Source organism: Plectropomus leopardus, chromosome 20 (assembly GCF_008729295.1).
Source record: "Plectropomus leopardus isolate mb chromosome 20, YSFRI_Pleo_2.0, whole genome shotgun sequence".
Classification (NCBI taxonomy): Eukaryota; Metazoa; Chordata; class Actinopteri; order Perciformes; family Serranidae; genus Plectropomus; species Plectropomus leopardus.
This window is the reverse complement of record NC_056482.1, coordinates 4099865-4126312: the sequence shown is the minus strand read 5'-3', so window position 1 is coordinate 4126312 and position 26448 is coordinate 4099865. Positions and strand designations below refer to the sequence as shown.

At 38.8% G+C, this 26448-nt stretch overlaps 2 protein-coding genes across 2 annotated transcripts in view; one reads left to right on the top strand and one right to left on the bottom strand.

Annotated features, from left to right (window-relative positions):
- LOC121960061 (junction-mediating and -regulatory protein-like) overlaps nucleotides 1-2664 on the bottom strand; it is a 34216-nt gene extending 31552 nt beyond the window's left edge. Inside the window, exon 1 of the mRNA XM_042509659.1 lies at nucleotides 2656-2664. Coding sequence (XP_042365593.1) covers nucleotides 2656-2664 — 9 coding nt within the window. The remainder of the gene's footprint in view (nucleotides 1-2655) is intronic.
- Nucleotides 2531-25296, top strand: dmgdh (dimethylglycine dehydrogenase). Its single transcript, XM_042509989.1, has 16 exons — nucleotides 2531-2784; nucleotides 3072-3240; nucleotides 7058-7156; nucleotides 7240-7404; nucleotides 9048-9252; nucleotides 15621-15869; nucleotides 15952-16150; nucleotides 16223-16392; nucleotides 16489-16642; nucleotides 18652-18817; nucleotides 18898-19028; nucleotides 21485-21702; nucleotides 22956-23113; nucleotides 23402-23461; nucleotides 24775-24909; nucleotides 24999-25296. Exons 1-16 carry the CDS (start codon nucleotides 2663-2665, stop codon nucleotides 25209-25211), a joined length of 2613 nt encoding a protein of 870 aa, XP_042365923.1. The 5' UTR covers nucleotides 2531-2662; the 3' UTR covers nucleotides 25212-25296.
- The last annotated feature ends 1152 nt before the right edge of the window (nucleotides 25297-26448 follow it).

The window sequence follows — 26448 nt, the reverse complement described above, 5'->3', positions numbered from 1 at the left end:
GAAAGTAATTCAATAAAATAAACAAATAAACTAACAAAATAATTATAAAAAATATACAAAGAAAATTTATAAGAAGAAAGAAAACAATGAATCCAGTTGCAAAATCTGTTTTAAATATATGGTTGAAAAAAGTTAATTTAATACAATGAAAATAGAATTGAACAGAATTACAGTATAATCAAAATACCAAAATACATTGTATAGAAACATCTATATAAAATGAAATTGGGTTTTGCTAAATTTTTAGAAAAGCAAACTGATCGCAAAAAAATGTCAACCATGCGGTTAAAATGCCTGTTAAAGGGTTAACATGTTTGATAATATACAAATATGATTGACAGCAGCAGGACACAAATACATTGCATGGGAAACTTGGTTTACTGAAGTTGCTAAAACTTAAAAAGGTTGATTTAATTAATTATTTTCTAAGTTGCAACAAATTCTTAAAATTAAGTAAATATAACTAAATTTTAAGGAAACGTGAAAATTAGATATAGAGTAAATGTAACTTAAAACTGAGTTATATTTTCATACATTTCTTAAGGGGCAGCACGGTGGCTTTGTGGTTAGCACTGTTGCCTCACAGCAAGAGGGTCCCTGGTTCAAATCCCGGTTGGTACAGGGTTCGGTCCGGGCAGGGGCCCTTCTGTGTGGAGTTTGCATGTTCTCCCCGTGTCCGCGTGGGTTCTCTCCGGGGTCTCCGGCTTCCTCCCACAGTCCAAAGACATGCAGCTCAGGTTAATTGATGACTCTAAAAATTGCCCTTAGGTGTGACTGTGAGTGTGTCTGGTTGTTCGTCTATGTGTCGGCCCTGCGATAGTCTGGCGAACTGTCCAGGGTGTACCCCACCTTCCGCCCGATGACAGCTGGGATTGGCTCCAGCCCCCCCGCGACCCTTACGAGGACAAGCGGTTACAGACAATGACTGACTGACTGACATTTCTTAAGGCAATCAGTTTTCAAACAAAATTTAGTCATGGACAATTTTTTCCCAAATGCTTAAAAAAAATGTCCAGCATGTTTCAGTCCCACCAGAGATAGTGGCAGCCTATATACTCCACATGTTGTTGTGTAACTTTTACATTAAAGTCTAGTGCACAATGTTTGCTGACACACACTTATTAACGTATTTACCCTGAGCTGATTTATTGCCTGCAAGTCCAACCAGTGCAACAAAATGTTCACACGATCAGATCACTTCAGATTGGTTAATAAATACATTTTGTTTCTGTTTTTCAGTGTTTGGATGAACCAGCTATGAAGATAAATGTCCAGTTCAAACCTGCTGCAGCTGTTCCAGGTGGGTGAGAGGGGGTTATGTTGCAATAAAAGGCTCAAGGACCACTAAGAGATAACTGTGTCTGTATGGATCACTCCAACTGGATCACTTCTTTTAAGTGCTGTTGACATTTGACATGTTATACAACCCAGGCACAAATAACTGGAAATACAACAGAAAACAGCAACTGTTGTGGTAACTAGTTTCTTTATGTGTATTTTGGCTGGTATATATAGCATGGCTCAGTGGATGGCAACATTGGCCAATCTGTCCATTGTCCAGACTGAAATACCTGATATACTGACATGAAATATGGTACATCAAGCCATGTTGCCCAGAGGATGAATCATTCCTCAAATTGCGCAAACTGAATTGAGAATATAAAATATGCCTGATGGAATGATGTCAACTTTGAAAAAAAAAATGCATTTATCACAAAAAAGGTTGATATGCTCGCATCAGGTTGTATTTCAGGTGTTTCAAAAAAGCCATATTTCGCAAAACTACAATGGAAATACAAATTTTGCCTTTCTAGATCACATGATGCTATGGCTATGAGCTTATTGGTAGGAACTGGCTCTCTCATGATGCAGCAGGTGCTAGAGGTGTTATTGCATCCAGAAGACATCAGAAAACTGACAACTGACAACTTCATAAAGACATTTAATAAATGTAGGTCAATTTAAGTAAGTTAAGTTAAGTTAAGTTAGGTTCTTCAACTGTTATTCCTCTCATGACCCCTCAAATGTATGGAGGGGTCCCGACTCTTAGGTTGGGAACTGCTGCAATAAACCACATGACAGTATATAAATTAAATAAAACTAACTTCAAACACTGACTCTTCATTATTAATCAAATAGTATATTATGATAAATAACTCAAAGGGGCAATTTTACTTCTATATCAGTACTTTTACTTTCCATACATTTAGTAGGCAATATTTTGCTGCTAATACGTTTACTCGTGAGATACTGAATGCAGAACTCTTTATTGTCACTTGCTATTTTTAAAATTAAAATATGGGTACCTTTAATTAAGTAACTACAAGTATTTGAGTATTTCTTCTGAGTACACTTTATGGCATGGTTGTAAACAGGATAAATAGGTGAAATACACTGCAGCCATTCACACATGTTTATTCAGGGGCCCTATGACCTACATTTGGGGCTTTGGCACTCAAAGCGTTAACAGGTCTGAGGGTTGTTCTGGGTAAAGTTTCTGGTGTAGTTCTCGACCTGTGGGCGTGCCAACACGGCTGTCAGTGCAAAAGAGGGATATTTGTAACCTCACACGGCAGTGCAGGGGTCCAGACACAGAGAGGGGGGGATGGTTCTGCTTTAACTTGCATAGATAGTATTTTTTTTATTAACTCTTACCTCAAACATGTCGCGGATATTACACCTAATCAGCAGTCACTTGCGGAGAGATTTCTCCGCGTGTCGAGGAACAGCTCTCCTTCCTTTGAGGACCATCTGCTGCACTTCAAGGAAACACGCCGAAGAGAGGTGAGATAGTTTAACATGTGCGCTGCATGTTTCACACGCCTTAGTCAGGCGATTGGTTATAAATTAGGGTATAAAAGTAGCTGAAAATAATGCGCGATGCGTAAAATGCGCGTAAAGCTGCACGGATTCTGCAGAAAAATGGTTAATGGTGCCTCTGCTTCGGGTCACACATGTTCAACACGGTGACTTGATATGTTACCTGTGACACAAAGTTGTAAACAGACTGCTAAGGTGCATGTTGGAGCTGTGATCACTCACCTGTTTGTCTTTTTAAAATCTTTCCTCAGTGATTCATCCTCAGCTCTGAGAAAGAGGTGGAAGGACACAGCAGACACCGTCATCATCGGTGGGGGATGTGTGGGGGTCAGCTTGGCCTATCACCTGGCCAAAGGTGGCATGAAGGATGTGGTGCTGCTTGAGAAGTCTGAGCTGACAGCTGGGTCCACTTGGCACGCTGTAGGTGTACCAGAGTACTTTAATTATTATTATTATTATTGAATACAGTGAATGTGATGGTGCACAAAGTTTGGAGGAGGAGCCAGGTGATCTGTGGCACGTTGAACCTTTGCACCAGCATTATGTCACACAGCCTGCATTTAGCATGATGTTTGAGCACATTTCCACTTCCATTCAGGTCTGCAGCTAACAATTACCACCAGTATATATTAATTTTAGTATGTGAAATGTTAGAAAATAGTGAAAAAAAGTATATCTCGATCCCCAGCTGGCCAACATCATAAGATTGAATTTAGGTCAGAGGTGACCGAAATTCAGTGTCATCTGGCGTTGGAATCCCCCGATGATACGATATTACCACGATACTTATGTCGCGATATAATGTTATCACGATTTAAAGAATGATGCAATATGCTTAGTATTGCAATAATATACATTGTGATTTATCACCTTTTTAATGGCACACTATGTCCTTAACTGACTGAAAAAATATGAATTGATTTTATAAATCTTGTAGGCGAGCAAAGGCTGTATTTGTAGTGGTAATAATAATATAAAAACATCACTTGGCTTCCATGTACTGTTACGATATTGCCGTGGAAAAGGTTTGTGATACTTTGCCGTATCAATTTTCTCCCCAACTTGACATAGAACACTTACAACATATGAAATTTAAATTTTGTTGATTTTAAGTTGTGTTGTTAAGTAACTGAATTCAGCCGTTTTCCAAATGAGTCATATCAATGTCATCTTGACGCAGAATAAAACTTTTAGTGTGAAGGTATGGAGCACAAAACCCAGCACCTGCAAAAACATTGTAATCTTTATGTTTTACAGATCGTAATATTAATTCTAACGTTGAATTTTTTAAAATATCATAAACCCAACTTCAACTTCAACTTCAGTTCAACAGAAATGTAATGTCTATACGTCGTAAGTGTCCAACCTCTTTCTGATGCCGTACTGACGTCTGGTGTCAGCTGGGTTTACTAAAGCCCAGAATTGGGTCAACGTTTTTTTTCCCAACCAGCTGTCCAAAACTAAAATGTATTTAGTTTCACATCACAAAAAAAACCTCTAAGGCCGCAAAAAAGTTATTTCCATAATCAAGGAGTCTTTATTTTCTCAATCAATCTTTTTTGTGAGCTCAAAGTTGCACCCTTCAGATACTTGCTTTTTCCGACCATCAACCCAAATTCATTTCATTTTGTTTTATAGCATAGAAAAGCAGCAAATCCTCACATATGAAAAGCTTTAACTAGAGAATGTTGGGCATTCTTTCTTAAAAATATGACCGGTACATTTAATTGATTATGGAAATAGTTGCAGATTAACTTTCTTTAGATCAATGAATCGTTTAATCAGCTGATCGTTGCAGTCAAATCCTCACAGTTTGAAGGCTGGAATATTTCAGCTGTATTTTAATTGATTTACTGGTCTTTTCAGCTTGATTTGCTGTGAATTTACACCCTGTTTTAATCATATTTGCGTGCTTGACAGCTGTGAAAGAGATTTACGATGTCTCAACTTTGATTTTCTTTTTTTATATAATGAAGCATTTAATTAATAATTCAAAGCAAAATTAGTATGTCAGTCACAAGCGTCTAATACTAACAGGACAGTGTGGGGAGGTTCTTCCTCGACAGCCTCGGTTAGTGAAGGTGTTTACAGCCATTTCTGTTTGTCATTCATTGGTCGCTTTGTATCCATGGAAGGCACCTGTTACAACTTCTCAAGGCATCTGAGGTCTTGACCCACTTACTCTTCTACGCTGTCGCTCATTTACTTCTCTGTGAGGTTATTAATAGATGTTTGACAAGTCAGAGGGGGAATCTTGACTCTTATTCAGTTACTCTCTTCAACTGGGGCGCTGGGACTTTTCCAGAGCATGCTTTTGAATGAGTGGGTACGACACTCAGGATGCATGTGGAGAATTTTACATGTTTTGTAGTATTTTGGAGAAATCAGAATCCAGGCTGTGTTTGCATTACTTTGCTAAAACAAAGCCTAAAATACCAGTTCTAGCTATAATAGATACAGAGACAGTGATTATTAACTGTCTCTGTTAACGCGGGTTTTCTTTCTCTGGCTCTGTGTAGGTTACGCTGTGTTCATGTGATGTCAGAAGCTCGTAGTTTCCGAGTTGGGAAGTCTTTCTCCCGGCTTTGTTGTGTTCATGAGGTTTGAGGCCGTAAAGTGGTAACATCATGGAAGCTACAAAGAGGATGGGCTGCATTTAAATGCTAAGATTGTTTAAACAAGAGGTTGACAGCTGTTTCCAGTTTATTTATAATTTTATATATTTTAGATATTATGAACAGCAGTTAAAATTTATTCCATATTACACTTTACATGTGATCAAAAATTTATATTTAATACGTGAATTAATAAAAACGTAATGCAATGACCAAACATTGGCTTCTGCCCGCCACATTTATGCATTTATGACGTCAAGTCATAAATTAGGATGCCTCTCAGACGCCTCCCTGGTGAGGTGTTCAGGGCACGTCCCACCGGTAGGAGGCCCAGGGGTAGACCCAGGACACGCTGGAGAGACTATGTCTCTCAGCTGGCCTGGGAACGCCTCGGGATCCCCCGGGAAGAGCTGGATGAAGTGGCCGGGGAGAGGGAAGTCTGGGCTTCCCTGCTTGGGCTGCTGCCCCCGCGACCCGACTCCGGATAAGCGGAAGAAAATGGATGGATGGATGGATGGATGGATGGATGGATGGATGGATGGATGGATGGATGGACGTCAAGTTGGCAACTCGTGTTATATTTCTGCCTGGCATGCTTTATAGTTAAAAGTTTGCTCGCTTGCTACAACTAATAGATGCATATACTAACATTTGCAACTACTAAAAGTAAATGTTAGCTACTAGAAACAAAATATATCATTTTTTAGTGTCATTATCGACACTGTTTTTCATGCTTTCCACCATTTCTGCTGTCCTGAAACGTCACACAATTATCATAAATCAGAGACTCGGGTATCATTGGAATTTCCCAGTTTCCATCCATCCATTCATTTTTGTCCGCTTATCCAAGACCGGGTCGCCGGGGCAACAGGCAGAGCAGAACATTCCCTCTCCCCAGCAATGCTTTCCAGCTCCTCCTGTCTGGCCTGGACCCCAAGGCATTCCCAGGCCAGACAAGGTATGTAATCCCTCCAGCAGTTCTGGGTCTGCCCCAGGGCCTCCTACCAGTAGGACATGCCCGGAACATCTCCAGCAGGAGGCGCCCTGGAGGATCCTGATAAGATGCCCAAACCACCTCAACTGGCCCCTTTCGACACGAAAGGAGCAGTGGCTTTACTCCCAGATGTCCGAGCTCCTCACCCTATTTCTAAGGCTGAGCCCAGCCACACTCTGGAGGAAGCTCAGCTCGGCCGCTTGTATCCACGACCTCATTTTTTCAGTCACTACCCAGAGCTTTTGACCATAGGTGAGGGTTGGAACATAGATGGACTGGCAAATCGAGAGCTTCACCTTCCGGCTCAGCTTCTTCTTCACTACGACAGTCCGATGCGACTCCCCCATTACTGCGGATACCGCACCAAACCGCCTGTCCATGGCACTCGTGGACAAGACCCCAAGACTCGTAGCGTGCCCCCACTCTTAGAGACAAACTTAGGCACTCGCATCTTCCAGCAGATAAAAAGCATACTTGGCTGACCAAACCATCTGGCACCGTTAAGTGTATGCATTGCCCTCACTGTAGTAAGAGTAAGAGGTAAAATCTGTTAATGCAGCTTTAAATTTGTGAGTGTTGTGTGTTAATGGATGTTGTTTGTTTTAACTTGGTTTCTTTTGTCTTTCAGGCTGGATTGACAACATATTACCATCCAGGCATCAACCTCAAGAAAGTCCACTATGACAGCATTAAATTATACGAGAGCCTGGAGGCTGAAACTGGACAGGTGAAGTGCCTCGCTCAGCTCTCCCAGCTCTGATGTGCTGATTAAGGTTTGTTTGGTCATTCATAATGTCTCTTTATGTGCAGGCAGTGGGCCTTCATCAGCCCGGCAGCGTCCGTATTGCTTCTACGGCGGCTCGAGTGGATGAGATGAAGTACCAGATGACACGCACACACTGGCATGTGACGGAGCAGTACTTAATCGGACCAGAGAAAGTTCACGAACTTTTCCCTCTGCTCGATATAAACAAGGTCCGTGCCTACCATGAGAATGCTATAAACCAGAAATACTTTTCATTTTAGAGAATATTATCCACATGGATTAACTACATTGATCGGTGGTAAAAAACAGTCCTTGATTGAATTATGATCCCCATCACTGTAATACTATCAAACAATTTCCTATAAGTTAAGCATTATAAATTCTGCATTGTCTCCATGGTTTTGCAGGTTTGCATAGTTCAACATTTTGGGCTGTCTTGCGTTAGATAAGAGAAATTGAAGCTAATGCCAAGAGAAAGCAGTGAGGCCACAAAAACGACAAAATAAAGATAAACCTATCATTGTTATTATCATGTATGTGCAGACATATATTTCAATTTAAACTGTGGTGTATTTCTATGAAAAGCATGGTAAACATTCAAGTATTCTTGGTAAATACGTCAGTAAGTCCACCCATTAGTGTGCGGATATGTTTGGTAGATAGTCTAAAGAAATTTCAACAACTACAGGCCAGGTTGCCATCAATTTTGCCATGAATGTCTAATATCCCCTTGCTGGAGTTGCACAGAAAATGTGGGTTGTTGCCAAAGGGACCCATTAGACAATATCAGAATAGAAACATCAACATTTATTTACTACACACCTTGAGGATTACATAAAATGTAGTGAGAAAAATGTGTAAATGCATGGAGACCCCACCTTTTTGACTTGAAAAAAATATTTCCTTCAATTGTCTGGTAGCACCACAAGGCCCGAATCACTCTTGAGACTTGTCAATTAAGTTTACCAGCACATTCAGACATTAATGCTCCTCTGAGGAAGAACCCATTCTTTGTTGGACCGCCCAGTTTTCCTCTTACAGCACCTTCAGGAGGTCAAAACAGCAACATTTTATGCACAAAAACCTCTTTAAATGATCCAGTATTAGGCAGATTGCCAGGAATTTAAGCTATAAATATTCATGATTCCCAGAAGAATATCCTCTCTGATTTTAGTGAGCCTCTGTTTTTTTTGTTCATCACCACCATTAGGCTGAAGCTGCTCTTTGTGCACAAGAATGATCTAAATCTAAAAGTGAAGATTTCCTTGAATGTGCTACCACATTCTCAGTCATTAATGCTCCTCAGAGCTAAAGCCCTTTCCATTTTGGACCTCCTAGTTTTCCTCTTGCATCCCCCTGAGAAGCCCAATATGTCAAATCTTCAAGTATTAGATTTCCGTGAATGTTGCTATAAATATTAATGATGCCAAGAATATCCTTCCTTATTCCTATGTAATGGCACCACCACAAGTCAGAAATCACCATTTGTGCACAAGGATTATTACAAAAACCTCTTCATATCTTCAAATATTAGGCAGATTGCCATAAAATCTGCGTATTATATCAATATCCACAGGTGGATAAACCCCTTTGGTTGTAAATGTTAAATGACTATTTGTTTAAAAAAGAAGGAAATTTGCCAATATATTGCTGGTTCCTCCCACTTTAGTATTATATGATTTACAGTGATGAACATTGCATCCAGTTATAGATGAAGCAAGCTTAGGACATGTTTGATCACTCGACTTCTGTCCTTTAATGTAATTCTCTGAAATAAGTGAAATGGAATGTCTACAGTTACTATCTCAGTATTAATTATGATTAATATATAACAGTTTCTCTATGTTTCCAGGTGCTGGCAGGTCTGTACACCCCTGGAGACGGCCACATTGACCCTTACTCTCTGACCATGGCTCTGGCTGCCGGTGCTCGTATGTACGGAGCCCAAATCTACAACCCAGCTCCAGTCACCGCCCTCACCCCGACCGCTGACGGCAAGTGGGACGTCCAGACTCCTCACGGGACCATCCGCGCAAATCGCATTGTCAACTCATCAGGTTTGTACTCGCACAGCTGCACAATCGCACTTGAACCAGAGACGATTAGAAATAGTGGCAAAAATTAAAGCAGAAACCATCAACATTTTCCATGTTGATTTTTTTTCTTTTTCAAAAACATGGAAAATGTTGATGGTTTCTGCTTTGATTTTTGTCACTATTTCAAGCTTTAATGGAGTTCTAATAATCTGTTTTTAGCATTTTTTTCATACATGCAACAATAGTGTTTTTCATACATTTTCATGTTTTTTTTCAGAATTTGCACTAGTTACATGCCCACAAAGTTTTGCAGCTGAGCAAAATTGATCCTCCTTTTGTGTTTAATTGAGGAAGCAGATTTTTTCCCAGTGTTGCAGGCTTTTCTCCATATTTCAGAACACAGATTGGTTCATAATGAAAAGTGCAGAGAGCACAACATTTTGTAGAAAGCATTAGTACAGTTTGTTGCCGACAGTTGGCTGTATGTTGCAGCTGGCTCCAGCATCTCACAACAGCTGACACTATATATTAGGGGTTGACAGAAGTTAATGAGACTGATAACCGATAAGCATTTACAATAAAAGCAAAAATCTGGAATCTTGGAATATAACAAACTCAATCTCTAAACTTTGTTTAAATGCCTTTAGCAAATGTTTCATAAAAACTGAAACTTTCAACATCATATACAGCAAGTTCACAGCAACTTTTAAAAAAAATTCTTAAGTCAAGTGACAATTTAAATAAACAATAAATAAATGAAAATAGCTCCGTGAAATTTTCCAAACAAAAGGTTTTTCCCATGCTGACACTTCCTTTGCACTTTCTGGGAACATTTAGAAAACTCACCGAACTTTACTTGGATATCCTTTTCAGGCAGTACTTTTCAACACGTTTTAAAATATCATATATACATTTCCCTTTGAGACATAGAAAAGTGGAAAAGTCTCATGCTGTATTTCTTGTAATATCTGCTCATTAAGACACAAAGCAGACACATCCTGTATATCACAGCTGAACCATGTTATCTGTGGACACATATAGCAGGAGACCTTTGCCCACACAGACCACTGCTTGCAGAGTTCAGGGAAAAAAAGACATTTTGGCTAGAACTGGGTCATACCAGTTCTGGGGGGATTTTGTTGGCAAAGACTTGTTTCATCCGTGCTGATGTTGCTTGTTTATCTGGCACGGTTCAGGAATTTGCCTCAGTCTGCCGTCCTCTATAGAGATTATGTAACTTATAGCAACATGTAGGTCATGCATATTTGTTCTTTTTCACTTTTTCTCTGCAGCCACAGTTGGGTTTAAATGAACAGATATACAGATGGCAAATTAAAAAGCAACTGCAGTTTAACCCTAAAAGACAAAATACAAGCTCTAGAACACATCGCACACTTTAAATTGGTTATAGCACTGTTAAAGTCCCTGCTAAACAAAGCGTCTGTAGCTGATTAAACTGATATCTTGCTCTATACTGTATCCCTTGAATTTGCACATTCTGTTCTCGGGCTGAAGCCAGTTATGTTGCGGGTCTCGCTGGATCTTTTTTTTCTTCACTGTGTCAATCAGCCAATCCAAACAGGCCAACAGTTCACATTTCATCCAATCTTGAAGCAGCAGCACATGCACACCTCCTGAAAACACTTTTTTTTTTTTTTTTTTGCATTTTCCTGCTTTTTCTATCCCGGGGCTGAAATGTCTAACTGATACTTATAGCACCTGGGTGTTGGTTAGCATGCATTTTTGTCCCTCTGTAAGATAATTTAGCTTTTTGGTCATATATACCAGTTTGCATTATTGATATTGAATGAGTAAATATGAGCTTTTGCAAGTTCAGACTCAGGCATTTTTCTGTTGTATGTGGGGTTTGTTTTAGTGATTTAAAGGTTTACAACAGATGCCGAACTGCAGAAATATACCCAGTCATAAATCCCACATTGCAAGAAAGAAAACTCCCAAGAAATAGCAGGAATCTTAGTCTTTTTTTCTTCATGCTTTGTGCTGGTGTTATTGTTTAAAGCCCATCCCCCACATGCTGCTGTTTTGTTGAGCTTGCATAACACCTACCATCTTTGTTGTTTTTACTTCTCTGCTCTTTCTTTGTCTTTTTTACAAAAATAAATGAAAAAATTACATACTTTATCTCTCCCATTCTCCTCTGCTGCCCATACAGAGCCTTGTCCACAACCATAACCACCTCCTTTTTCCAATCTCATCACAAAACTCAGCTCACTATGAAACTATGGTGATGTCTGGAACACAGGCTGTGTCCCCTCTGCCCAATAAAGTACCCCCCCGACCAACAAGAGCCTAAAATAAGGTCAAAGGTTAGGAGTTCCCTGGAATGTGACCCCATAGGATCACTTTAAACATGTCAGCGTAACTCACCACGGGGAGGAAAGCAATGATCCGACCATTGCTTGCACTACACTTTTCAAACATGCAAACAAATAAATGTCAATAATATGCTTTATTCCAGTCATTCCCACTGGGTGTTGTTTAACAGAGTTAATTACATAAATGGATATTGTTTTAATAGTAATTTATCCGTGCAGTGTAGGTCAGATTAGCCAAGTCTGCAGATGTGTCTTGGAATAGCAGCTGGGTATTTCAAATTTCATTATTTTTTACTTTTTACTTTTAGTTTTTCTTTACTTTACGTTTTTCAATTCAACCATGTATAGTAAATTCTCTGCTTGCTTGCTAAATAGCTTTTGCACTTTAAATTGCAACATGTTTCTTAGAAGTTACAGCTGATTCAATATTGGAGACATTTTCAAAATCAAGTCAAGCTTCTTTTATCAAATTAATTGAGCTTCTTTTTTTAAAGGGGGCGGGGGGGTTGCCTTTAATTGTCAGGACAGATATAGCGTGAAAGGGGGAGAGAGAGGGGATGACATGCAGCAAAGGGCAGGCCTGGAATCGAACCTGTGACAGCTGCGGCAAGGACACGGCATTTTTTTTAATGGGGCGCCTGCTCCACCAGGTGAGCTACCTGGTGCCTCAGACTAATTTACCTTCCTCACAAATTTTCTGTGTACCCCTGTCAATAAACTGCAGGAATCCCCCTGCTTTAGAACCACTGCTGTAACTCCATTAACAAATATAGACCTGATTGTAATTTTATATTCATAAATAAAGAAACGTATGAAGTTCAACAGTACGGACGGCTAATATGACAAAGTGTAACTTATTTAAGAGGTTTTCTTTCGGTTTGCTTGTTGACTCTATTCCAGGATAAGCCTGTGAATTGTCCCTGTGCATGGGTGTGGTAAACAGGCTCTGCAGCCCAGCTCCTATCCTAACTGCCTGGAACCTTATCTGGCTAATGTGTGCATGCACTCTCACCTCACATGAGATTAAAGTTCACATATGGTGCACATACAGAATATAAAGAGTATATGTGGCAAGTTAATGGGCTGCAGACCTGCACGCAGTTAAATAAATTAACCCTATTTTGGATTGAATGTTTTTGAGTGTAGATTAAATTTAAGTTGAATCAGGGTTTATAAGAGTTGATCTTGCAAGAAACGAGCTAAAGACAGCAGCAGAAATCAACTGGTCTAAGTGGCTGTACAGTCCCGTTCACAGCGGCTGCTTTGGCACAAGGTCCACATTGATCTTTGACCAGTTGGTCGACATAGTGGAACACTTACATGAGTTACATAATGTACATAACTGTAAAACCTCTGAGGCTGACGTGTCAGCTAGTGTCTGTGTTTGAATAGACGTCTAGTGATGGTGATTTAGCTTGGAAGTGTGGCCTGGGGGCAATGCAGTATGCTTTGGCTGTTTTTTGCTGAACAGGTATGCCAGCTTGTGATGGTCACTCTAGCTGGTTTATCCATTGATGTTCTGTAAAAGTTCAACCAATTCATTGTCTTTGAGTATGGAGAAATAACAGCATCATGAGGGGGAAGTATGAAAAGAAAAAGGCCATAAATCAGAAAGTCTTCTGTCATGTGTTATGCATTAAGATAAATATGCACAGTTTGACAGGCTGGTCACACCATCATGTCTGGCTGGTGGCCCACCCAGCTAAACCATCAAAGATCAGCAAGAACTGGGTCAGGACCATCTAAGAACATATTTGAACTAAAACCAACTAAAACCAGCTACCAGCATAAGCTGGTTTCTAGCTGTTTTTTCAGCAGGGGTATCATTTAAACCCACTGGTAAATCCCAATCATTAAAGGGTCAGTTCAGTATACTGTGCGTTTTGTTTTGATGTGCTTTAATGTTTGTGTAAATGTTGAAACACTTGTTGCTATCTCAGCCCTTGAAAAAGACATTTCTGGAACCTCAGTGGGACTAACCTGGTTAGAAAAAGGTTTCATTAAAAAACAAAATCACCCAGTTTACAAAAAACACATGGTAAATAGTAAATGGAAAATGGACTGTACTTGTATAGCGCTTTTCTAGTCTTATTGACCACTCAAAGTGCTTTCACACTACACTGTCACATTCACCCATTCATACACACATTCACACACTGGTGGCCGGGGCTACTGTACAAGGTGCCACCTGCTACTCATTAATCATTCACACGCACTCACACTCCGATAATGTGGCATCGGGAGCAATCTGGGGTTCAGTATCTTGCCCAAGGATACTCTGACATGTTGCCTGGAGGAGCCGGCAATCAAACTGCTGACCATCCAATTAGAGGATGACCCGCTCTACATCTGAGCTATAGCCACCAGAGTCAATCACTTAGGTTTTCTGCACATTGCATGCCAGTTAGATTTTTGTTTGACTCGATCCCAAATTTCTCTGGCATCGTGCACATGTAAGTAAGTAAGTAAAGCTTTATTGATATAGCACTTTTTAAAACATACAGTTACAAAGTGCTTCACAAAACACATATTCACACACCTAAAATTATACCAGTGAATTATACCAGAGTCGCTTTAGGAAGGCTTACCTAAGATTGTTCCAGACGACAGGGGTAAAACAGTGAATTCACTTTTGCCTTTTGTTTAGAAATAGACACCGGAAACAGATAGGAGAGGAAAATTTGTGGATCGGAGTGGTTGAGAGGCAGCATAAGGAACAAGAAGATCAGAAATGTAACTGGGGGCGAGGTTGTGCAGGGCTTTGAATGTTATCAACAGGATCTCGTAGTATATTCTAAGGGCAAAAATAACCTCCAGAGAATGAAGTGGTGGCAGTTTGTTTTTGGAGCCAAGTGCTGCAGTTGCTCTCCACTGACTGCAAGATCAAAGTCATGATGGGAAATTCCTGGCTATTGCCTGATAAATGAGCTGTTTGCTTGTTCTATTCTTGAACAATAAAGTAGAGATATATAGGAATGTGTTTATCACAAACCATTAACAATTACTACAAAGCACTTGGACATGTGCAAGTCTTAAAGACAGAAGTGACAGATTTCTTGTTATGGAAGAAAAGCAGTTGGTCTGATCGTGGTCTGTTAGGTAGTTGCTGAATCAGTTTTTAAGAGGGACAAAATGTTTTACTTTTCCTACCAAATAATGAGGGGCGTTTCAGGGGGTGTAACTTCTTACTTACAAACAGACTCATTCATTCAAATTTTCTGTGTCCATAAGGAGACATAAACTTAATGTTAAAGGTCCAATAAACAGCTGAGACAATGAAGAACATACTGAAATAGCTCTGCCAGGCTGCCAAGAGACTGGTAAAGTGGAAGCAGTTAGTAAGAGTTTGACATTTTTAGACATTTGCTTTCTTGCCAAGAGGTGAATGAGAAGATTTCAGAGGATTTATGACTTAAATGCAGTGTGGAAACAGCCAGTGTGTCTCTTTCCAAATGTTAAAAAAAGGTGCATATATGTTGTGTAGGCTTGGTTGGTATAATGGTGTACTAGGGTATTTAGAAATCCTGAAAGTATGTTTTTCAATACCGTCATTAATACAGATGCTCCTCTTTCTATTAAACTCATTGTATGTAGTGCACGGCATGTACCATCAGAGCTCAGTCTCTGGTCTCTACTAATGGAACAAGCAGCTGAGCTGAAAGACACCATGACAGTAGTGGAGGTAGAAGTTAAAGGACTGTAAACAGCTGGCGGCCAGCAAGGGCAGAGAGACACAAAGCGGAATAAAGGCATGGTTTCTACATCTAACTTGGTGAATTAAGGATTTATTTCGCCCAAACCGAAGCTGGAAATTGTTAACACTGCACACTTATACCGTCATATACTGTATATCTTGGTGAAATTTTAAGAAGATATGAAAATTTACATAAAGCCCAATGTTATTGGACCGAATGGATCAAATTTTTCACGAAGTCAGGCTTAACCAAATCTGAACAACACACACTTTCTTCAAACTACTTCAAATGCAACCCACATAACATGGCAGTCATGATCTTGTAAGTTGATTTGATACCACCTCTCTTGGTTTTTCAGGTTTCTGGGCTCGGGAGGTGGGTAAGATGATTGGGTTTGACCATCCGACCATCCCAGTACACCACCAGTACGTAGTGACGGCAACGGTACCAGAGGTGAAGGCTCTGAAGAAGGAGCTGGCTGTCATCCGGGACCTTGAGGGCTCTTACTACCTGCGTCAGGAAAGAGACGGACTGTTGTTTGGCCCATATGAAAAGATGGAGAAGATGGTACTGCAGGACTCATGGGTCAGAGATGGAGTGCCTCCAGGTCTGTTGACCATGGATAAGGGATCGTCTAAAAAAGCTTGAGATTTTTAAATTCTTTTAACGAACAATCTGTGTCTTTGCAGGTTTCGGTAAGGAGCTGTTTGAGTCGGACCTTGACAGGATTATGGAGCATGTTGAGATGGCCATGGAGATGATCCCTGTGCTGAAGAAAGCTGACATCATCAATATAGTGTCTGGACCAATCACATACACCCCTGACTTGCTGCCTATGGTCGGACCACACCAAGGAGCTCGCAACTACTGGACCGCCATTGGCTTCGGGTATGTGATGAGAAGAATTGGTTGGTAGATAGTTTCAAAAGGGTAGATTCATCATGTTTGGACAATCTTCAGGTATGGGATCATCCATGCTGGCGGTATAGGTAAGTTCCTGAGTGACTGGATCAGGAATGGAGAACCTCCTTACGACTTGATTGAATGTGACCCCAACCGCTATGGTAAATGGGCAGACGTGCCCTTCATGTGCGCCAAAGCTCGAGAATCCTATGGCTTCAACAATGTGGGTAAGAACAGTACAAGACAAATAGTACATTTATTGGACAACACCTTCTTTTTTTTTTACCATCACTAAACTGTCTACACTCTGTTGGACTCTCCAGTTGGTTACCCAAAGGAGGAGCGTTTCTGTGGTCGACCAACCTACCGAACAAGTGGTGTTTACGAGCTGTTGAAGAACAAAGCATCCATGGGCTTTCATGCTGGTTGGGAACAACCTCATTGGTTCTACAAACCTGGAGATGACATTGGATACAAGTAAGGCGTAAAACATAGCATATTTGTTGTTTGATTGGCAAGACGCCTACAATAAGTATGTTAGACTTGAACAATAGCAGACAGGCTTAGCTTTTGTTTTGTAACTGCTGTTAATTTAACTGCCAACTGCTGTTGCAAGCCCTTAATTAGCCAGCAATCACACATTCCTGCCTTGGAGCCACATCACTTCTATGCTCCTTTTAACAATACTCTCTCATATATACGGAGAGAGGAGATTATAGTGATGATTCTTGAGTATTCAGCAGTGCATAAAGTCTTCATGCTGCGGGCAATGCATGCATTGTTAGTTCAAATGTTAAAGGACACAGTGTTCTAGCCACAAAAGCACAAACATGTTCTCATGCAGAGATCCCTCCCTTTAAGTTAATGCAGAAACAAGCTCATCACATATCTTCTAACTCTGAGCAGCAGCACAAGAAAGGCATTTAGATATCTGAAAACCGCACTGGGAAAGACAGCTGCAAACATTCAACAACACATACAGATAAATGCCAATAAGTGCATTTGACACAACTTCACCATATGCAGGTTCTCAGCTTCTGTGCCGGGACATTGTTTTAAAACCAAACCATGAAAGATTTCTTGCCATTATCCCGGCGGCAGTTTGGAGTCAAGCCAAACTTGTGAGTGTAGAAAGTAGTTGGCCTGCTCAGTTGAGCATACTTGGCTCGTATCTGTTCCATGGAATTTTCTCTTTCTCTAAACATTAAAGCTGCAATCATAATCTTGCTGAGCAACTTTCTTTTCCCCAACTTTGTTTTGCTCTGTTGCTCTGTTGTTTTAGGCTCACCTTTGATATGGTTTTAGGGAATGGCAATGTCAGTTGGTTGTTCTACAACTTTGGTCCAGACTTAGATATCTAAAAACATTTTTTACAGACATTTATTGTTTTCACAGGGCACTCCTAACGAGGGGTGATCCTCTCACTTTTTCTCAGACACCACCATGAAGCTTACATTTTTTTAAGTTTTAGGTGAAATCTTTTGACACCGTTTGGATAATTGAAACTTTGGACAAACATTCATGTTCCCTTCAGAATTAATTTTAATAACTTAAGTGATCTTCATCCAGGTCCACTCTGACGACAAAATCTTAATTTGTCCAATACTATGGTTGATGACAAGGTGGTTGCTAAACTAACCTAAGCTGTGCTTTGTTTTTAGTGCTGATTATCAAATGTTAGCATGCAATAATGCTAGACTAACAAGGCAAACAATATACCTGCTTAGGGTTGGTACATTTCAGGAAAATTGATGTCTTTCAGAAACATGGGAAGAAGGCAATGATCAATTTCAGATGAAATGACTAGCAAGAAATTAGAAAGAAATTTTAAAAAGTACAAGAAAATTGCCTGAAAAATGTTGTCTGAAAATCACAATTATTCTGTAAAATATATAATTTTGATAATTAGAAATATGATTCTCTGGAAATGTTCCCTAGCTATTAAAAAAATATAGCTATATATTTTATATATATTATTATATATATATTCTATATATATTTTTGATCTAATATTTTTTTTGCAATTTGCAGACATTTTTTGCCATCTTGCCTTTTTTCCTAAGTTTATGAAAGAAATCAAACACATTTCACGTTATTTTTTTTCCAAATGAATGGATTCATTCCTGTTAAATGAAAAGGTTCCACAAATGAATGGATTCATTCCTGTTAATTCCCATGAAAAGGTTCCACCTTGAATATTCCAGTAATTTTGATGTTCTATGTCTGCTTAACATTAGCATGATAACTTAAGTTGGCTGAAGCATTTAGCTCATGCCTCAAAGAACTGTTAGCATGGCTATAGAACGTCTTGTTAATATACTACAATAGTCTTAGTCTACAATGTTTATTAATACTTTCACATTGGTTTTTTTATCATGCAGTGAAACCGATAAAAAAGAGATCGGAAAAAACAGAAAAATGAAGAGTGAAAAGTAAGTATTTATTAAAGCAACAATTATAAAGCGAGCATTGATTTTTGTATTCAGGCCCAGTTTCAGACGTACCAACTGGTTCGGACCGGTCGGCAGAGAGTGCAAGCTGGTGATGGAGAAGGTGGGAGTGATCGACCTGACACCTTTTGGCAAGTTCATAGTGAAGGGGAGGGACTCGCACAAGCTGCTGGACCGCCTGTTTGCTAACACCATGCCCAAGGTAGAGCACATGTTTACCTCACTAACATCAGCGTCAGCTGTCGTCTCTGACTCATTACCCTTTGACCCGTGTGTTTCCAGGTGGGCCTGACTAACATCAGCCACATGTTGACACCCTCTGGGAGAGTCTTTGCTGAGGTCACCATCACCCAGCTGGCACCAGGAGAATTCTTGCTCATCACAGGCTCGGGATCAGAGGGACATGACCTCAGGTGAAACTGTCTACACAAACTTAACCGTACTCAAATTAATAAGGCTAGCAGTAGCTAACATAGTTAGTAGTAAATAGAACAATCCTTTGTAAATTCTTTTTGACCTATATTCAGTTCAGTTCAAACTGATAAACTTTATTGTTTTTTGGTAAATACACATTCATTGGGAATTTGATGCCTACAACACATTACAGCAAAGTAGGGACAGGAACATGTTTACCAGAATTACTGCTGTGCGACATCACCTTTTCTTTTAACAACACTCAGTAACACCTGGGACACACTGCCTGCATTTGCAGCATATGAGCACTGCAGAACCTGCTTTTTTGTTGTTGTTTTTTTTGCAGCACCCATGTTAAAAGGTTACAGCAGCCACACCGCCTGCATGAGCAGCGCTGCTCAGGTGCATCTCAGCCGCTTCTCAGCTGTCGTTCATCTAGAGAAAAAGAGGGTCGCAGATTTTTTGCGTGTGACACACACACGCTTGTCAGCAGAAATAGTGGACATGGTGTTTTCATAATCATAATGACATTATATCACCTTTTACTGCAGTTTCAATGTCTCTACCTGTCACCGACATGAGGAAATACAAATATATGTTTTACTATACCTTTCCTATTTCTGTTTCAAAATAAAAGCCCTCTGACAACATTTCTGTTAGCAGAATACCTTCAGTTGTTGACATGAGGCATTTTATTGTGAAATATTTTTGCAGGACCGTGTTGTTGCCAATGCAGGGGCTTGCAGTGCTACATAAATGAGCAAAATATGTGCTTAGAATTGTAGAAGTGCAGCACTCATAGCAGCAGGCAGCCTGCAGTAGCATCACAGCAACAGTGCTGTCAGTGTGAACTCCACAACACCTGTTTACTTGAAGGATGTTCAAAACCAGAATGAGTGTGCACTTTCAAAAAACAATTGTTTATTTGTTTGAAAATTAAATATTTTGTCTTTGTACTAAAGTGAAGTGAATATAGGTCAAAAACGATTTGCAAATCATTGCATTCTGTTTTTATCTACATTTTACACAGCGTTTTACCCAACTTTTTTGGAATTGAGGTTGTACATGCATACTTGCCATACTTGCACTTGAATGAGATATTTCCATGTTATCCCAGTCTATTTTGTTTACTACACTACATTCAGAGGCAAATATTGTACTTTTTAACTAACAATATTTATTTTATAGCTTCAGTCACTAGTTCCTTCTTAAATTTATAAACAAACATATGATATGATGCAGTACAATTAATTTATTTAGTAGTATACTAGGCACAACATTGACTTGATAAACTCCCAACAATTAAATGTATAAATTAGCAATATGAAAATAATAATATAATATTTTATAATAAAATGACACTTGAAAAGGAGCCATTCTGCATAGTGAGTACTTAAACTTTTTAAAATTCTGTGATCGGATTTTTCTTGCCAAAATGCATCTTTGAAGTCATAGTTTTTGTCTTAGATTATGGTTTTGTTTACTTATTTATTATTTATTTTACTTAATCTGTAAGGGAGCATGTACAGTTTAAAAACATAAATGTTACCATTTGATGCACTGCACCAGATTGTAGCTTGGAGCTAATTCCCCTCCAGGAACCAGCTCATGGCCTGCTAATAATGTGATTGTATTTTTCCTAAATGGTTAAAAAGTAGTTTACTTTGCTCTATGGGTTGTGGTTATTGTAGTTTCAGTAGTGTCATACCTTGTTTTTGAAAACCTGCATTCTAAAATATGTCAGTTTTTATGCAGCTTTTTCATATATGCACCAAACTACAAAAAAATCCATACAGACAAGTAGACAAACATTTATTTTAATGTTTAGCAGAGAGCAAAGAGAACATGATGTTAGTGGTCAGTCACTCACACCCTGGTCAGAGTTGAGTCCCAAGCTGTGCTGAGTAAAACTCTCTCACAGTCTGTTTTTTAAAAACAGAAACCTGAAACCTTTTAGCAGCTGTTAACACAACTCCCCTCGGTTTGCTCCAATTGGGAAGTAGGATGTCCCATACATGAATCTCCATTCCCTCACTATAACCATCTCTGCAAGGACAGTTTCAGGCAGTGCAGTGCCCTCTAGTGGTGGCAGGATGAAGCGTTCAGGGAGGTCACATCAGTCTGTGAATCTAATCACACGTGGCTGAGATGTGGCAGTGTGAGAAATATTTTGTGTGGAAAATAAATTATACTATCATGTTATATTTACATTCAGTGTTACTCCCCAAAAAGGCGCTCCCTGTATCCTTGAGGTCTAACAAACGCGTCAAGTGCATTTACTTTCTCACAGAACATTTGCAAAGCAGATTATTCAAGAATTTTTGTCCTGTTTGTCACTCAGGCAAATAAGTTGACATATCAAATGTGCAATATGCAGAGATGCTAATATGATACATTCGAATCTCCTTTCTCCTTCCTGCTGATAGTTTTCTGTTTGGATTTAACCTTTTTGCAGGTGGATAGAGACAGAAGCTGCAGACGGTGGATATGATGTAGATATCAGCAATGTCACAGAAGATATAGGCGTGCTGGGCATTGCAGGACCAAACTCCCGCAGAGTCCTTCAGAAGCTAACAGATGAGGACATGAGTGACGCCGGGTTCAAATTTCTCCACTGCAAGTCCATACAGTTGGCCGGTGTCCCCGTCCGTGCCATCAGGATCTCCTACACAGGTAATGCACACCTTGTGACATTACATCCTGTTTGCTTTAACAAAGTATTTTGGCAAACAGAGAAAAGTTCTTTTGTTGGTCTCATTAAAACAGATAAAAAATACTCTAACAGAGGAGCAAAATAGCTCCACTTGACGAATGATTCCATAAGAAATACAAAAAAAAAAAAAAAAAAATCACTTGAATGAGAATAGATCTGGAAGTGTTTGTAGAAAGCAGCATATTCAGTTGCTAACACTGAATAAAAACTATTAAAATTGACTGAGAAAAGGGAAAACTGCCCATACAGTGTACAGCAACATAATATAGGTACCTTGATGTTGTTTTCATTTAGCTGGAAGAAGTTTGACTTCTGTATTCTCACTTTCCTCTTAATCAGTGTTTTAAAAAAATACATTTTAAAACCAGACTACATAAGGCAAGTAGATGAACGAGTGAATTTATCTAATTGTTATGGAAGCCCAATTCTGTTAAGAACTTAAAAAAATATATATTTTGCATCTTAAAAATAAATGCACTTTTGGTAAGTCAAGACGCTCATTGAAGACTCACTATGTTAACATTTTGAGATACTACTTCAAATTTATGATTAACTAATTCCGAATTATAAGATAAAAATTATGAGAATTAAAGTTGGTCAGGTTTTTCATAATTTTTCACTTACCATTTGTATTTTTGTTTTTGTGCAGCTGCAGTGAAAAGTAATTGAACTGAATAGTTTGACAGATAATTAATCAAACTTTTTAAATAATTGATTAATTTTACAAGCACAGACTGTTGAACATTTAGTGGTTCCAGGTTCCTTGTTTTAAATAATAGTGAATTTAACATCTTTAGGTTTAGCAGATTAATTGACAATGAAAATAGTTATTATATTGCTACCCTGTTTTTTTTTTTTTATTTTTTTTACAATTTGGCTATTTTCTTCATTTGCTGGAGGGAATGGGCCTCCATACTTTTCATATTGTTATACTCAAGTTATTATTCTTATGGTCAAATAGGTGTTTTATGGCAATTGCAATTTTATTTGTATCGCACGTTTGATTACATGGAAACTCAAAGTGTTCTAATTTGAAAGACAAAAAATATGCTTTTAATTGATAAGTTTAGTATTCACAAGTTTAGTATTCATAAGTGCTGATTAAATCATGTTAACTACACCAACTACAAATGCCCTCATGCACTGCAGACCGCCTGCACTGTTTATATTGACATACAGTGAGGTGACACTGTATATGTGCATGTGTGTTTAGGTGAGCTGGGTTGGGAGCTGTACATCGACCAGAAGAACATGGCGACTGTGTACAAGGCCATGATGGAGGCAGGAAAAGACGAGGGCATCGACAATTTCGGCACCTACGCCATGTCCTCCCTCAGGCTGGAAAAGGGCTTCAGAGGCTGGGGAGCTGAGGTATACACATCAACACACACACGCAAGGGACTGAAAGGACTAATGAAGGAAAGACACTTATGTCCTTTCTTGCCAAGAGTGAGAGGAGATGATGGATACCTCTCTTCGATCTATGCATTAATAGAAGGCTGTTAACCCCGTGTTTCTAGTCTTTGAGTTAAGCTAAGCGAGCCATCTGACTGAACCTTCATATTTACTGTCGAGACATGAGTGTGGTACGTTTTTTCTGATCTAACTCTTGGCAAGAAAGAAAATACTTTAATTTTTTCAATTTTTCGATTTTTACAGATGAACTGTGACACCAACCCTCTTGAGGCTGGCTTGGAATATTTCATCAAACTGAACAAGGTAATCCAGTGTCATTATTAATCATGAATTTTAAGTAGATTTGTTGCTTATATCCACATTTTGCATTGTTTTCATAGAGCTGCAACATTAACAAAATGTACAAATAAATGCATATGCAATGCAATGCAATATTTACAGTAAAAGTGGCAATACTACGGTTTATAAATACTCTATTACATGTAAAAGTCCTGTGTTCAAAATATTACTCACTAAAAGTATGATAGGACTGGCATCAAAATATACTAATAAGTTCCAAATTATTGCATATTATTATTAATGCATTAATGTATTAATCACTTAAATGTTGCATCTGATAAAAGTAGAGCCAACTTTAATTACCTTATGCACTATTGGGGAGTTTAACCTTTTATTATATGGTAATATATCAGTTAATTTATATATAGATTTAATAATCTGAATCTACAAACAAACAAATATCTCAAGATGTCAAGTAAGATATAATAAGAATAAGAATAATAAGAATAAAAACTATAATATTTGTCTCTGACATGTGGAGAAAAAGTATTAAGCATTAACTGGAAGTACTCAAGTAAATTGTACTTCACTACTTACCTTGCATTACTAGACCACATCGCAAATGAAAATTAACCTGGAACCTTCTTTTAGTTCATTTTCATTTTCTAAGGGGCATTATCAGGCGTGCCTTAGGACACAATTTGATTGACCTACAACCAATCAAAGCATTGAAAAAAGTGACACAGCACTGAGCTAAAGACAAATACAAACAGATTAAAACGTGCAGAGAGGAGGTGTGACGGTGTAGCATTGATATGTCTGTGCACAAGTGTTGCTGTGTTTTGCCATCTTTTCCACATCAGCAACAAATAAAATGCTAGCTTACAGATCGGTCTGGTTCCTTGGCTACTCCATACAGTACTTGGATAGATGTGCTTAGCTACATTCCACCACTAAATGTAGATACGATACGATACGATACGATGATACTTTATTGTTTGTTTTCATGGAAATTTGTCTTGCATCCACAAGCTTTCAACAATCAACAGAATAGCATGAAAGACAATAAAAAAACACCATAATACACTAATAATACTGATAATATGGGCCATTCTGCGTAACAAGTACATTCACTTTGTGTATTGTAAATAGATTTGATGCTTTTGGACTTTTATTTCAATAAATTTTTAATGCAGGGCTTTTACTCGTAAAAGACTATGGCTACACTGTGTGACACTATTGTTATAGGAGAAAAAAACAGTTTATGTCCACATTTCCATGATTTATATCCTTTATAACTGGAAATAAGCTCTGAACTTGTTTTTTTGTTTGTTTAGCCTGCTGACTTTATCGGCAAAGCAGCCCTTCAGGAGATTAAAGCCAAGGGCCTGAAGAGGAAGCTTTCCTACCTCACGCTGGATACGGATGATATCGACCCTGAGGGCAATGAGACCATCTGGTACAATGGCAAGGTGAGCAACAGCAAAAGTTAGTCTGGCAGTCTACTTTATTTGATTATTTTGTGGTAATTCTCACACAATCTGGTCTCCCCTCTCATCAGGTGGTCGGCAACACCACATCCGGAGCCTACAGCTACAGCTCTCAGCAGAGCCTGGCCTTCGCCTACCTGCCTCTGGAACTGTGCTCAGTGGGCCAGAAGGTGGAGGTGGAGCTGCTGGGGAGGAAGTACCCCGCCATGGTCATCCAGGAGCCTTTAGTCCTCACGGAGCCCACACGGACCAGGCTGCAGAGGAAAGCAAAGGGAAAAGCATAAATAAGCTCAGACTGTCAGTTTCCCACCAGCTAATGAAGAACGATTTTACTGTGATCAATCAATAAGAGTCTTAAATGAAACAACAACAACAAAAAGATGTATGGTCCATGTACTGATCTGTTTGTGGCCAGTTTGTCAACTTCCTCTTCCTGTTTTGTCTCTGCAGGAGGGGGGAGTTGAGCAGTGCTTAGTGCATCTCATCAATGTGTTTTTGAGCAACAGGGAAATAGTAACCGTCCATTTAATGTTCTTGCGCCACAATGTCTTAAAGTGCTGGAAGAGTAGGCTAATTGACGTTTTGTAATTCTATGAATGGATGTTAATGTCTTACAGGTCAACAGCTGTGTGAAGGATGCTTGATTCTTGAAAGTGAAAAATGCCTTTATTTTTATTTGAAATTTAAAAAAAATGTTGCTGCATTTTTCAGAGTCAAATGAGCACTTTGGGACTGTGATGAAGTATACAAACACTAATAGCTAAAAGAACCAATGCTCGCAAAGTTGTACAAAGATTGTTTTATAAATCTTTTTTTATTTTACTAATGTGTAATTAAAATAGTTTACATTAATACATTGACAATTAAAGCAATGCACTTGCTTTCTTGTAATAGTAGTGTGTGTGTCGTCGTTTTTACGTCTTGTATTTATCCTCAGTCTTCTTTGATTTTCTTGGGTTTGACTCCTTTAAATCTCAAGGACATTTACAATGTAACTGCATTGCAGTCTTAAAACCATCACATGAGGATGATGAATTCATTTATGATGATGATGATGATGATAAATAAGTGAAACTGTGCATAGAATCTGTCATGAACACAATGCATGAAATCACATGAATAAATTGTGTATAAAATATAAATAATAGAATAATTGGTTGAGGAAATTGAAAAAATTATTTAAATTGAAGTTTTTGCTGTGAAATGTTAAGTATTATTATAGAAATTTAAAAAAACAATATTTTTTATTTAAAATGGCCTTTTTTAAAAGTACGCTTTTCAGTTTCAAAGATTTAATGAAGTAAATAATAAAAACCACTTAACATCCATGCAACAGCGGCCCCTGCTTGTGTAGTCAAGTACTACATACATCGTAGACATATATCAGAATCACAAATACTTAATTGATTCCCAGGCAGGACAGTGTTCGTTAAAGTTACTCTAATGCCAAGCATAGAGAATTTTTATTAAGCAGAAATAAGTTTAAGCCCAGACTATGTAAAGAACATTAAATAGAAAAAC